The sequence below is a fragment of the Nannospalax galili genome, unplaced genomic scaffold (assembly GCF_000622305.1).
Source record: "Nannospalax galili isolate Female #2095 unplaced genomic scaffold, S.galili_v1.0 scaffold199, whole genome shotgun sequence".
Classification (NCBI taxonomy): domain Eukaryota; kingdom Metazoa; phylum Chordata; class Mammalia; order Rodentia; family Spalacidae; genus Nannospalax; species Nannospalax galili.
This window is the reverse complement of record NW_008343559.1, coordinates 303,497-317,698: the sequence shown is the minus strand read 5'-3', so window position 1 is coordinate 317,698 and position 14,202 is coordinate 303,497. Positions and strand designations below refer to the sequence as shown.

The window sequence follows — 14,202 nt, the reverse complement described above, 5'->3', positions numbered from 1 at the left end:
GAGGCCGGTTCACCCTGCTTGACTGTCGGCTGTGTCTGTCTGATTTTCCAGCAGTTGTAAGGTAGTTGTAGCCTCTGTTCCTTATTGGCAGTCTGGGTAGGAGGGCTGGGAAGCTGGAGCATGTCGTGTGGTACATCCTTAGGGTAGGAATTGACAGGCAGCAGGACCGTCTGCAAGCGAGATGTGCCACCTTGGAGAAGGCTCATGCCATGATGCTCATCAGGTGTGCCTTGAGTTTAGGGTGGGCCTCTACCTCCCAGTGAACCCTTGGGGGGGGGGGGGGGGGGGGGGGGGGGGGGGGGGCGACGGGCGTTACTCCGGGAGTTTTGGGTGTAAACTCTCCCTAGTTTCTTGGTAACTGGAAGCTGCGTTGGAGGAGGTTTTGCCTTGGTTTCTTCTGCAGGCTCGTCCTCTGTTGCATTTATTATTTATGGGAGAGACGGCGACAAGAACACAACGTGTGGGAATCGGTTCTCCCCTTCCACCTTGTGCTTCTCGGGGATGTCAGGCTTGGCGGTTAGCGCCCCGAGCCATCTCACCGACGCTCGTGTCCACTTTCAGACGCGAGAAAGTGGTGTCTCTGGGGTCTTTTCCGCCTAAAACTCGGGCTCCGAGACTTTTCTCTTATCACGGGCAAGGATAAGGCTTCAGGTCTTTGGCTGGTCGGTAAGGTGTTCGAAGTGTTATGGCCTAACCTCATGCACCATCCTTGTTGTGGTTCCCTGCAGAAACTCCACCTCTGTGGGCGTTTCTGTGTCTGAGCTAATGTTCAGTTTAGCAAACCTTTGCAGGCCCCTGCTCAGGTCTAGGGTTTCCCCCCCTTTTTTTTTTTTTTTTTTTTTTTATTCCCCCCCCCCCCTCCGTTTGGGGTTTTTTAAAAGGAAATCCACGAGACAAAATCAAAGACCAAAGGATTTGCCAAAATGGGGTCAACTTTGGCAGAATAATGAAGGTTCCCATTAGTTTTTTTTTTTTTTTTTTTTTTTAATCCCACCCCTCCTTCCGTCTGGGGTTTCTTAAAAGGTAATCCGAGCGCTAGTTGCCCCCAGGATGGCATCCCAGACAAAAACCCCAAGCTAATTACTGCTGCGATGAGAAAGTCGTCCCTGGGGATGGTAAAGAGTATCTGTTTTTAAAATGTAGAGGAATAGCAGGAATTGGTCAGTGATGGCAGTGGAAGAAAACGTTGAGATCCCTTGATGTAAGAAATTAAGGAACAAAGATCTCAGAGTTGTAATATAAAAAATTAAATTTGTGCATAGGTTGTTGGTTAATCATCCTGTTTTTAAGGTTAGGAAAGCAGATACTCCTTATTGATGAGAATTCCCAAGAGGTTAAGTGATATGCTCAAGGTCAAATGACTTTTTTTCTTTACTCATTAGACCGGTGCTTTCCAGATGGTGTTGCTGGGCTGGGGTTGTTGCTGAGTGGTGGAGTGCTCCAAGGCTGGGTTTCAGTCCTCAGCATCATGCAAGAAAACCCCCAAAACTGGTCTGCCTCAGGGTCAGCTAGATTTTGTTATAATATAGATGTTTTAATTAGGAGTAGAGTCAATTTCTGAATATAGAAGTTCTGGAATCTGCTTTTCTTTTTCAGCGTTGTTGCTGTTGGTGGTCAGGCTGTGTAGTCTAGTCCAGACCTGGAATTGCTGATCCTCCCCTCACCTCACCCCACCCCCAGTGCTAGGGTTACAGGCATGTGCCACAATTCCTAGTTGTTGGATCCTTGTTTTAAAAAAGTTTTATTTGATAAGGCTGATTTGTTTTACATAAGCTCATAGCATTTTGTTTGAATAACTTTGGAAAGCATAGTTTTGTATTGCAGGAGGGTAAGATTTTGAGAATTGCTTCTCTACATAATATTAAAATGAAAACTCCTATATAAAAATACTACTTTTGTCCCTACAGTAAAGACTTACAATATGCCAGTGTATTGTCATGATTTGTGGCATCTCCACCTTAACTAAATTATGCACTGCTTGCTTATATATCACTGTGTTCAAAAGGAACATTTCTTCCCATTTAGGATTGGCAACCTCCATTTGCATGTGAAGTAAAAACCTTTCGTTTCACTCCCAGAGTCCAGCGCCTGAATGAACTTGAGGTGAGTATTAGATGAATTAGATTAATTTTGTTTGTGTGTGGTGTTGGGAACCCAGTACTTTATACATGCTAAGCAAATGCTCTACTGTGGCTTTATAGCCCCAGCCTCCTAATAGTTTGTATTAGACTTTAAGTAGACAACTTTGACAAGCTCATGTACCAAGGCCCAGAGTTTGTGTTGGATTGAACAGTTACTTGATACTTGAGAGTCAGGTGTCTAAGTTTAAAAAGATTGGTTCAAGTAGTTACTACAGTTTTTATCACTTAACTGAGATAATAGGAAACTATTTTCTTTTGACAGTGTTTGTCATAGCGGGAAATCCAGTGCTTACTGGAATTCTTTTTGGTTTTGTATTCAAGGCTGGCCTTGAACTTGATATATAGCCCTGGATTACTTGCATCTCCTGATATCCCTGCCTCTCCCTCTGTTGGAATTACAAGTGTGCACTACAATGCCTAGTTATATGGTTCACCATATCAGTTGAAGCTATATTCTATCCTTAGCCCCCCTCCCTTTTTAAAAGATTTATTTTTATGTGCATGTGTAAGTGCCTAAATGTATGTGTATGCACATTTTGTGTGCCTGGTACCTGCAGAGGCCAGAAGTAGTTGTATCCCCTGGAGCTTGCACGGTGAGCCACCGTGTGGGTGCCAGGAACTGAACCCAGGTCTTAGCAGGAGCAGCAAGTGCTCTTAACTGCTGAGCCATTTCTCCAGGTTCCTCCTCCCCAGTTTTGAGCCAGAATCTTTCTCTGTAGCCAAGCTGGTCTGAAACTTATGATGTAGTCCAGGCTAACCTTGAACACATGGTAACCCTCCTGTCTCAATGTCCTGAGTGTTCTGTGATTACTGGCCCTTGCCATGATGTCAAACTCTGGATTTGGAATTTTTATTTCTAATTTTTTGAGATAGAGTCTCACCGTGCTGGGTTGGAATTGGCTATGTAGATCTGGCTGACTTGGAACAAACAGATATCTACTTGCCTCTGCCATGGTGTGTGCTACCATGCCTGGCAAAAGATAATGGGTCCCATTATTATATTTTCATACATATTGTTAGCTCTAAGAATGCAGACAGTAGCAGTTAGTTTGGGAAAGGAGTTGGCACATAATTATCCTTCAGGAATGAGGTTTATTAGGAGAAAGGGCCTCAAGACTATGATCCAGTGTTTAGGTGGGAAAGCATTAGAAACAAACAATAACAATTATATTAAAAACAGCATAAATAGGACCTTAAAGGGAAGGAGAAGCTTCCCTTTAAAACCTAGAGAGGACCTTCATTAAGCGGGATATCTTAAAGCAACAGAAAGAGAGAGAGCCATAGACAGGATGACAGGAGGAGGGGGTGGCACTGGGAGAGGGAGACTTGGGCACTTTTTTCTGGATTGGAGGCAAGGATAACAAAGGGCTTCAGACCTTTGGTAAGGTGCGTGAAGTGTTTTGATTTGACATGCTCTATACTGACGCACAGTCATTATCTAGAATCTCTACTTCTGTTGGCTATTTCTACAGCTAAGCCTGCTCTTAGTTTATCAAACCTTTGCAGGCAGCCACTTAATTTGTGGGAGTCAGTTCTCTTTCCATCATCCTGGTGGATCTAGTATTGAACTCAGGTCTTCAAGCTTGTGTACCAAGTGCTTTTACATGCTGAATCCTCTTGCTGGCCTGATTTCTTTCTCTTTCCCACCCCCAGTATTAGGGGATTGAATACGGGGCCTTGAGCGTGCTAGACAAATGATCTATGACTAAACTTTGTCACCAGGCCTGTATTTCTGATTTCTGCATTTTAATAATTTTAGGCAATGACTAGAGTGAGATTGGACTTCTTGGATCAACTGGCAAAATTTTGGGAACTTCAAGGATCTACTTTGAAGATCCCTGTGGTAGAGAGAAAAATCCTGGATTTGTATGCTTTAAGCAAGGTAAGGTCTGCACTTTGTTTAAAAATGGAACAGAGGAACTGAGATACAGCTCAGTGGTAGAGTGTGCCACACTCTAGGTCTAATCCCTAGCATGCTCAACACCATAAAGAAATTAAGCAGAGGTTTGTGAATTTATGAAATTAAGAATTTTAAATAATCTTGGTGGGAAACATTGTTTCTAATGTAGATTTGTTTGGCAGTGAAATGTATATATGAATAAACAGGAATGATAGGGTTTAAAAAAACATTTTTATGTGTATGAGTGTTTTGCCTGCATCTATGTTATGTGTACCACATTTATGCTTCGTGCCCTCAGAAGCTAGAAGAGGGTGTCATATGCCTTGAAAATGGAGTTATAGATGGTTGTGAGCCACCCTGTGGATATTGGGAACTGAACACCATTCCTCTGCAAAGATCAGCAAATGCTCTTAACCACTGAGCCATCTCTTTAGCCCCTGTTCCGTGTTCCCGCTCCTTTTTTTCCTTCTTCTTTTTTTGAAAGAGTCTCATTATGTAACTCTTGCCTGGAACTTGGTTATATAGACCAGTCTGGCTTTGAACTCAGATCTGGCTGCCTCTGCCTCCTGAGTACTGGGATTAGAGGCGTGTGCTAACATGCATGGCTTTATTAACTTTTTGAAGATAGCTTTAAAAGCTGTTTATAGTGAGTCCCAGGTCAGTATAGGCTGTAGATTGGGACCCTGACTCAAAAAAAAAGAGAGAAAAGAAAAGTTGGGCCAGTAAAATGGCTCAGTGGGTAGAGGAGTAGAGGTGCTTGTCTGTAAGCTTGGTGACCTGAATTTGGTCACTGAGACTCACATAAGACAAAAAAGATAATACACATAATACAAGAGAGCCATCTCCCAAAAGCTATCCTCTGATCTTTACATGCTTGCTCTGGTACATGTGCTGCCATGCACATATACATCCAAAAGAATAAATAAAATGTAATTTTTAAAAAGCTATTAAGTTGGGCATGGTAGCACACTCCTGTAATCTTTGCATTTGGGAGGCAGATGCAAGAGGATACTGCAGGTTCAGTACCATCTTGGTTTACATAGCAAGTTCCAGGCCAGCCATGCTCCTACATGGTAAGATAAGTAAGACCATATCTTTTAAAAAACAAACAAGGAAGGAGACTTGTATAATGTGTTAGGAGATTACTAGTTAATGACTCAGATGAGTGTGTTGTCTGATACACAATATGAAAAAGAAACACTCATCTAATGGAGTGTGCTGAGGGTACAATACCTTTTTTTTTTAAAGATCTTTTTTTGGGGGTGCTTCAAAGCATTGATTGCCCTCCCCCCTTCAAATACAGACATCTTCAGGGGTATGATATCTTTTGCTGAGTTTGTCATCCTTTTTTCTTACGTCTTTCTATTTTCAGATTCTCATGTAGTCCAGGCTGACTTTGTTCACTATGTAACTGAGGGAACCTGGAGCTGTGATACTCCCCTGTCTCAGGTGCTGGGGATTGCAGGTGTGCATCACCATGCCTAGCTGTCTCCCTGTTCTCTGTAGAAATTTTCACACATTAAAAAGAATGCATGAGGTGGGGCTGGAGAGAGAGTGCAGCGGTTAAGAAAACTGTTCTTGCAGAAGACCCAGACTTGAATCCCAGCACCCACATGGCAGCTAACAACTGTCCGTAACTTCAGTTCCAGGGGATCTGACAATCTCTTCTGTCCTCCTCGGGCATTGCACGACATGGGTGCACTTACCATGCAGGCAATACACGCATACACATAAAAAAAAATAATACTTTTTTTAAAAAAAAGAATACATGAGGCTGGGGATATAGATTAGTTTTTAGACTGATTACATAGTATGCATGATTCCCCAGCACCACATTAAACTGAGCTTAGTGGTACATGCCTATAAATCAGAGTTTGGGAAGTAGAGGTAGGAGGATCCAGAGGCTTAAGGTCATCTCTTAACTGTATAATGAGTTTGAGGCCAGCTTGGATTACATGGGACCGTAAAAAGAAAAAGAAAAAAAATTGCAGGGCATTGTGGTGCACAGCTTTAATCCCAGAACTCAGGAGGCAGAGGTAGGTGGATCTCTGTGAGTTAAAGGACAGCCATGGCTATATAGTGATACCCTGTTTCAAAAGAAGAAAACAGAGGAGTTGGAGAAATAGTTCAGTGCATCATTCTGACCTCTGCAGGCATTGTATAACTATGAGTGCACGTAGATATATGTAAGCAAAACACTCATACAGATAAGAAAAAGAAAAGTTTAGACCCTTTTCCCCCAAATTTGTTGATTTCATCACTTTATGATATGAATAGAAGTTGCTGACCTACAACAGATTTTAGATTTTATTTTTATTTTATGTGTGTGTTGTACATGTATGGAGATAACCACATGTGTGCCTACTGCCCTACTAATATTTCTAAAAAGGGTAAAATAAAAGACATTTCTTATGATATTACTTATTTATTTGTTTATTTATTTGTTTGTTTGTTTGTTTCTTTATATTTGAGATGGGGGTCTCTCTGTAGCCCCAGCTGGCCTGGAACTCACTGTAGACCCGTCTGGCCTCGATCTCATAGAGGTCTGCCTGCCTCTCCCTTACTGAGTGCTAAGATTAGAGGCATGTGCTACTACACCTGGCAACTTTTTAAAAAAATTGTGTGGTACACATGGGTGCTTATGATGTGTATGTGAACACATGTACCACGGTGCACATGAGGTGGTTAGAGGACAGCTCTTAGAAGTTGGTTTTCTCCTTCCACTGTGGGTTCCAGGGATTGAACTCTGGTTGTCAAGTGTGTGCCCACAAGTGCTTTTAACTTGCTTGCCTGAGTAATACACTTTTACAAAATCAGGCGTAAAATGGAAGTTATTCTCTTTTTTTCTCCACACCATTCCCACTCCTACCTAGTCACTTTGTTTTTTTTTTTTTTTTAGCTGTTTTTGATTTTGAATTCTACATTTCAGATTAATATGCTTAGGACATTTTACTTTTCAGTTCTATATACTGTGCACTAATTTCTTACTATGAGCTGTAGGTCTAAAAGATTTTAAATCTAGGACAATCAGATGGCTCCACAGGTAAAGTACTTTGCCATAACCCTGTTGAACTGACATCAATCTTCAGAGCCCATGTGAAGGAAGGCAGACAGGAGAAAAATGACTCTGTAAGCTTGTCCTCTGACCTCCACACATGTGCTGTGGCATGTGTCCATGCCCTATCATAAACACAATAATAAAAATGATCTTAGCCAGGCGTGGTGGCCGCATGCCTTTAGTCCCAGCACTCAGGAGGCAGAGGCAGGTGGATCTCTGGGTTCAAGGCCAGCCTGGTCTATATAGTGAGTTGCAGGCCAGTTTTATTTTTTGAACACTTTATGCCCCTTATCCTCTGTTACTGTAGTTACACAACCCCTCCATTCCCCACCTTCAGTCTCATGTATCCCAGGCTGGCCTCTAACTTGATGGGTAGATTAGGATGACCTTAAGCTTCTGACCTTCCTGTCTCTACTTCCTCTGAGCCATCTCTCTAAAGTACCTTATTTTAGGATTTTTGTTCATTTTGTTACATAAACATATCTTATGTCTGCATTTTTCTTTTTCTTTTTTGAAACAAGGTCTAGTGTAACTTAGGGTGGTTTTCACTTTGCTATGTAACTGGATTGGCTTTCAATCTGATCCTCTTTTCTCCACCTCCTGAGTGCTGGGCGATACATACACCTGACTAGGATTTTATTTATTTTTATTTTATGTTTATGAGTGTATTGCCTGCATGTGTGAAAGTGCACCCGTGTCGTGCAGTGCCAAAGGAGGTCAGAAGAAGGCATCGAATTTCCCTGGAATTAGAGTTACAGACAGTTGTTAACTACCATGTGGGTGCTGGGAATTGAACCTGTGTCCTCTGTAAGAGCAGTCAGTACTCTTAACCACTGAGCCATCTCTCTAGCCCTTGCTCTTTTAAAGATTAATTTATTCATTCTGTTTTGTGTGATGTGATTAATGTGTGTGTGTCTATGTTTGTATTCTAACTGAATATATATTCAGTATATGTATATGCACCACATGTGTGAAGGTACCCACAGAGGCTAGAAGAGGCTGTCAGATCCTCTGGAACTGGAGTGACAGGTGGTTTGCGAGCCACCTGATATGGGTCCTGGGAACAGAACTTGGGTCCTCTGCAAGAGCAACAAGTGCTCTTAACTGCTATGCCATTTCTCTAGCCCCCCTTGTTTTAAAAAATGTGTGTGTGTGTGTGTGTGTGTGTATGTGTGTGTGTATGTGTGTACGCATATATGTACAGGTGCCCTTGGAGGCCAGAAGAGGAGGTCAGAGTCTCTGGAACAGCTTGAATCACTGCCAGTTGTGAGATACCTGATATGGGTGCTGGGAACTGAACTCAGGTCCTCTGCAAGCACTTTTAACTGTTGAAATGACTCTAAGCTCCCCTGAGTGGTTCTTTCTGTTGTTTGGGTTTTTTTTGTTTTTTTTTCACCATCACATCCAACTTGTTTTTTAATCTGGTTTCATACTGTTGGGTCCTTAAGAATGTATACCTTAGTTTAGTGCATAGTTTTCTCACACTGTGTAATTTACAAAGTATAAATTTATTAAAGTCCTATGTTTGAAGATGGATTCAATAACTTAAAGGTTTAATACCTCCAAAAGTCATTGTCTCCATTCCTTTGTATGTTAACATAATACCAGTTTGGTCATATATTTGATGAAAGGAAATGTTATAGCATTTTTATAGTTAGCAGACAAGATTAGGATGCCAGAATTTTACTTTCCCTAAAATTTAGGGGAAAGAAACTTTTTTGAGACAGTCTCACTGTGTAGCCCTGACTGGCCTGCAACTCAACAGAAATCTGTGTGCCTCTGCCTCCTGAATGCTGGGATTAAAATCATTCACCACCATTTCTGGCGAAACTTTTTTTTAGTATTTTGTGTGTGTGTGTGTGTGTGTGTGTGTGTGTGTGTGTGTGTGTGTAAAGATAGGTAGAGGACGACTTCTAGGAGTTCGTTCTTTCCTTACTCTACATTCTTTTAAGATTGTGTAAGATGGAGGTTAGGATGCTTGACTCTAACTTCTTTGCCTAAATATTTCCTTTGTTTTCAGGTTGTTGCCAACAAAGGAGGTTTTGAAATAGTCACCAAAGAGAAGAAATGGTCTAAAGTGGGTAGCCGCTTAGGATATCTGCCAGGAAAAGGAACTGGGTCTCTTTTGAAGTCACACTATGAAAGAATTCTCTACCCATATGAGCTTTTCCAGTCTGGTGTCAGCCTTATGGTGAGATGATATATCATTGTTCTTAGAGTGGATAAATCCAGTTTACCAAGTATAAATTTCACATGGTGTTTACCCTAAGCTATATGTTTGTGTATAGCAAAGTGGGATAGCTTTCTCTAAGCACCAAAATTTGAGAAGAAAAAGTTTTAAAAATCGGGGCTGGAGAGATGACTCCATGGTTAAGAGCACTGAGTACTCTTTACAGAGGACCCAGGTTTGGTTCCTAGCACCCACATGGCAGTTAACAACCATCTATAACTCCAGTTCCAGGGGATCCAGTGCCTCCTTCTGACATTTGCACGACATGGGTGCACTTACACGCAAGCAATACACTTATACACACAAAATAAAATTAAATATTTTTTTTAAAGTTTAAAATTTTTTAGTGGTTTACAAAATCAAGGATAATGGGAATGAAGGGTGTTTTCTTATATCTATGTGTCTATCTATTGATCAATCAGTTGAACTCACTATTTAGGTTGGCCTGCAACTCACTATATAGACCAGGCAGGCCTTGAATTAACAGAGATCCACCTGCCTCTGCCTTCCAAGTGCTGGGATTAAAAGTAAGTGCTATGACTTCTAGCTCGGTTAGAATTTTTTTTTTTTCCTTCCGGTCTTTTTGAGACAAGGTCTCCCTATAGCCCCAGCTGGCCTGGAACTCACTATGTAGACCAAGTTTTCCTTGAACTCAAAGAGATCCAACTGCCTCTGCCTCCTGAGTGCTGGGAGTGCCACCTCATGTGCTATCATGCCTGGTAGAACTGAGATAGAGTTTACATGCCTTAGAACCCGCTCATTGTAAGTACACAGTTGGTATATTTTAATAAATATATATTTTATGTGCATGAGTGTTTCGTCTACATGTATGTAAGTGGACTCGTGTCACGCAGTGCCTATGGAAGCCAGAAGAAGGTGTTGGATCTGCTGGAACTGGAGTTACAGACAGTTCTTAGTGGCCATGTGGGTTCTGCAAACCAAACTTGGATCTTCTACAAGAGCAACCAGTGCTCTTAACTTCTTAGCCATCTGTCCAGTCCTGTCCATAATGTAGTTTTAGTGTAGTTTTCATCCAGTCAAAAAATTCTGTGATCTTTTGTAATCAACTCCTGTTCCTAGTCCTGAAACCCAGCTCTCTTAATCTGCTTTCTGGGTGAGGAACTTATGCATTTTTAGAAATTTACTATAGGAAATCATACAGTAGGTTTTATATCTGATTCTTTCAGTTATTCTGAATTTTTTCTTTTGTTTTATTTTTGAGACAGGGTCTCTGTAGCCCCAGCTAGCCTGGAACTCAATATAGACCAGGCTGGTCTTGACCTCACAGAGTTCTGCCCACCTCTGCTGGGATTAAAGGTGTATGTCACCACACCCAGCCTCTCTGATTTTTCTCACAAGTATCAGTACTTCATTCCTTTGTATAGTTGAATACTTTTCCATTGTATAGACATACCAAGTTTTGTTACTTATAGATAGATGGATTGTTTCCACTTTATGGTGATTATGAATAATGCCACACACACAATGTCTTTGTGTACTTAGATTTGTCTCTTTTGGGTAGATGCCTAGCAGTAGAATTGCTTGATTACATCCTGTTTATGTTTAACTTTAAAAAAAATTTTTTTTCTTTTTTTAAATTTTAACTTAAAAGTTTCAGATTGTGTGAGTGTTTTGCCTGAATGTATGCAAATGTACCCATGTTATACAATGCCTGTGGAGGCTAGAAGAGGGCATCAGATCCCCTGGAACAGGTGTTACAAACGATTGTTAGCCACAGTGTAGATACTGGGAACTGAACCCAGGTCCTCTTAACAGCTAAGCCATCTCTCAAGCCCCTCTTCCCCCTTTTTTAGTGATTTATTCATTTTTTATTTATGTTTGTGTATAGATGTCTGAGGAGGCCAGAGGGTGTTGGATCCCCTGGAACTGGCATTATAGGTGGTTGTGAGCCACCTGATATAGGTACTGGGATTCAAACTCTGGTCCTCTGTAAGAGTAGTAAACACTCTAACTGCTGAGATGTCTCTCCAGCCCATTACTCTCTTGTCCACTTACTCTGAGTGATCCCTTTTGTATTCCCAACTATATCTCCTTGTACTAAACTATCTTTTATTCTCTTTCTGATGAACCAGTGAGTTTAATTAGGTTTATTTCCAGGAGCATGGGCAACTTACCTGTAGCTATACCACTAAAGATGTTTCTCCCTCTTCCAGCAATCATTAATTGCCCATAGATCCTCCGGAAGCAGGGGGCTTCCTGAGCACCTCCTTTATTCCATGACTATGTTGATAGATCCAATTTTGTGTAGGTCCTATGCATGTAATCCAAGCTGCTGAAAGTTGAAGAGTGTAAGAACCAAGCCATACCAGAAAGATAGCGTTGCATGTTTATACCTTCCTCACCTTTTTTTTTTGTCTTTTTGAGACAGGGTCTTCCTGTAGTCCCAGCTGACCTGGAACTCGATATGTAGACCAGCCTGGCCTTGAACTCACAGAGATTCGCCTGCCTCTGCCTCCTGACTGCTGGGACTAAAGGTGTGCGCACCACGCCCAGCTTCCTCTCTTCTTAACATTGTTTCTACCTTCTCTTCTCTGACGTTGCCTGAGCCTTGGAGAGAGGGTGGTATAGAGTTCTTGTTGAGGCTGAACATTAAACAACCTCTTATTCTCAGCACTTTACTAGGTATGAGCCTTTCCAGTAACTGCCACACATTACTTTAAAGAAGCTTATCTGATCAAAGCAGATAGTAGCACTAACCCATGGTAATAAATTTAAACATTTAGAAAGTAATTTTGACAGCCATGTCCATTTAGCAAAAGAGCAGTAACTCCCTTACTAGAGCCTATCTCCCCAGCCATAGGCTTTTTAATTAGGTTTATTTTACAAAGGTGATTTCCCTTCTGTGCAGAAGACCTCAGATACAATCTTAAAGTCATTAGTTGCCACCATGACAGTTAATGCCACTGTTGAATCATGTTTGACAGGTTGGTAGTGTACCATGTAGGGTTCATATTGAGTAACATTGTTGGACAAGCCAGTGTAGTGGTTCATGCCTTTAATCCTAACATAGGCAGTTCTCTGTGAGATGGAGGACAGCCTGGTCTAGGTTGTGAGTTCCAGGCCAGCTGGGGCTACAGGGAGACCCTGTCACAAATAAATAAATAAATAAATAATAAATAAATAAAAAATTTGGGACAAATCTCCCTAACAACTACATAGCACCTTCCAGCGCCATGAAAACTAGTAGGGAGAAGGCTTCCAGCTCAATTCAATCTGTTTTAACTTTTTAAAACTTTGTGGGATTTTTTTTTTTTTTTTTGGTGTGTAGGTGGGTGTACCTTTGTGAAGGCCAGAGGTCAACCTTGGATGTTATCTCCCCCAGATACTTAACTTTCTCTGCCATGCCTGGCTTGTTTTAAACAAGGGATCTCAGTAACCAACTCAGCACCTCCTGCTTGTAAAGGGAGGAGTTTATTGACTGAGCAGTTTCCCTAGTCCTATGATTAACTCTTTACGAAACTGCCAAATTGTTTTCTAATATGCCTCCTGTACTGTGTTGTATTCATCTACCAGTAATGTAGAGGCTTTTGGTTTCTCTATGTCCTAGCCATCACTTCATAGTGTCAGTTTTCTGGATTAAAACAATTCTAGTATGTATGTAGTCATAGCTTATTGCAGTTTTATTTTTCGTTTCTTTTTATTATTTTTTAATTTTATGTGTATGAGTGTATTGCCTGCATGTATGTAGATATACCTGTGTTGTGCAATGCCTGCAGAGGTCAGAAGATGGCGTTGGATCTCCTGTAACCAGAGTTAACACACAGTTGTTAGCTGCCATGTGGGTGATGGGAATTGAACCTAGGTCTTCTGTAAGAGCAGAGAGTAGTAGTACTCTGAACTCCTGAGCCATCCCCCCACCTTTTTTTTTTTTTTTTAAAGACAGTGTCTTGTGGCACTTAAAGAAATATAGGGCTTTTACAATTAAGTTTAACTTTTTTTTTTTTTTTTTTTTTGAGACAGTTTCACTCCATAGTCCTGACTGACTTGGAATTCTTATCTAGACCAGGCTGGCCTTGAACTCATAGAGATCTACTTGCTTCTACCTCCAGAGTGCTAGGATTTAAGGATTGTGCCACCACACCAGGCGTAGGTTTATTTATCCTTTATATTTAGATCTGTGATATATTTTGAGTCAGTATTCATTTATTTTATGTGTATGAGTGTATTGCCTGCATGTGTGTAAGTACATCAGTGTTGTGCTTCCCATGGATGTCAGAAGAAGGTATCAGATCCCCTGGAACTGGAGTTATGGACGGTTGTTAGCTGCCATGTGGGTGCTGGGAATCAAACCCAGGTCCTCTGCAAGAGCGCCAGTGCTCTTAACTGCTGAGCCATCTCTTTCCAGCCCCTGAGTCATTAAAATTTGATGGAGTAAGGATGGAGTATATGAATTCTCATTTGTACCCACACCATTGTTTTATTTTTTATTGTATTTGTTTTTGTTGAGACAGGGTCTTGCCATGTATTTCTGACTGGCCTGAAACTTGATGCATGACCAGGCTGGCCTTAAACAACCAGTGATCCTCCTGCCTCAACCACCTATGTCTGGGATTTGTCTTGGTACCTTTGTTTCCAGTGAGTTGACCCTAAGTGTATGTGCTTATTTCTGTATTGTTTCATTGATCTAGGTAGACCCTGATATATGGAGTTTATTTTCTGTGGTTTCAGTCACCCTGGATAACCATAGTCTAAAAATATTAAGTGGAGGGCTAGAGAGATGGCTCAGTGGTTAAGAACACTGTTCTTGCAAAAGACCCCAGTTCAAATCCCAGCACCCAATGGCAGCTAACAACTGTCCATAGCTCCAGTCTCAGGGGATCTGACAGCCTCTTCTGACCTCTGTGGGCATTGC

The 14,202-nt window shown here is 41.4% G+C and overlaps 1 protein-coding gene across 2 annotated transcripts in view; it reads left to right on the top strand.

The window, feature by feature from the left end:
* The window catches only part of Kdm5a (lysine demethylase 5A), a 107,910-nt gene that overhangs the window by 647 nt on the left and 93,061 nt on the right, over nucleotides 1–14,202 (top strand). For both annotated transcript variants that reach the window (XM_008839714.3, XM_029566773.1), the window contains exons 2-4: nucleotides 2,026–2,103; nucleotides 3,901–4,023; nucleotides 9,120–9,290. In XM_008839714.3, coding sequence (XP_008837936.1) covers nucleotides 2,026–2,103; nucleotides 3,901–4,023; nucleotides 9,120–9,290 — 372 coding nt within the window. The remainder of the gene's footprint in view (nucleotides 1–2,025; nucleotides 2,104–3,900; nucleotides 4,024–9,119; nucleotides 9,291–14,202) is intronic.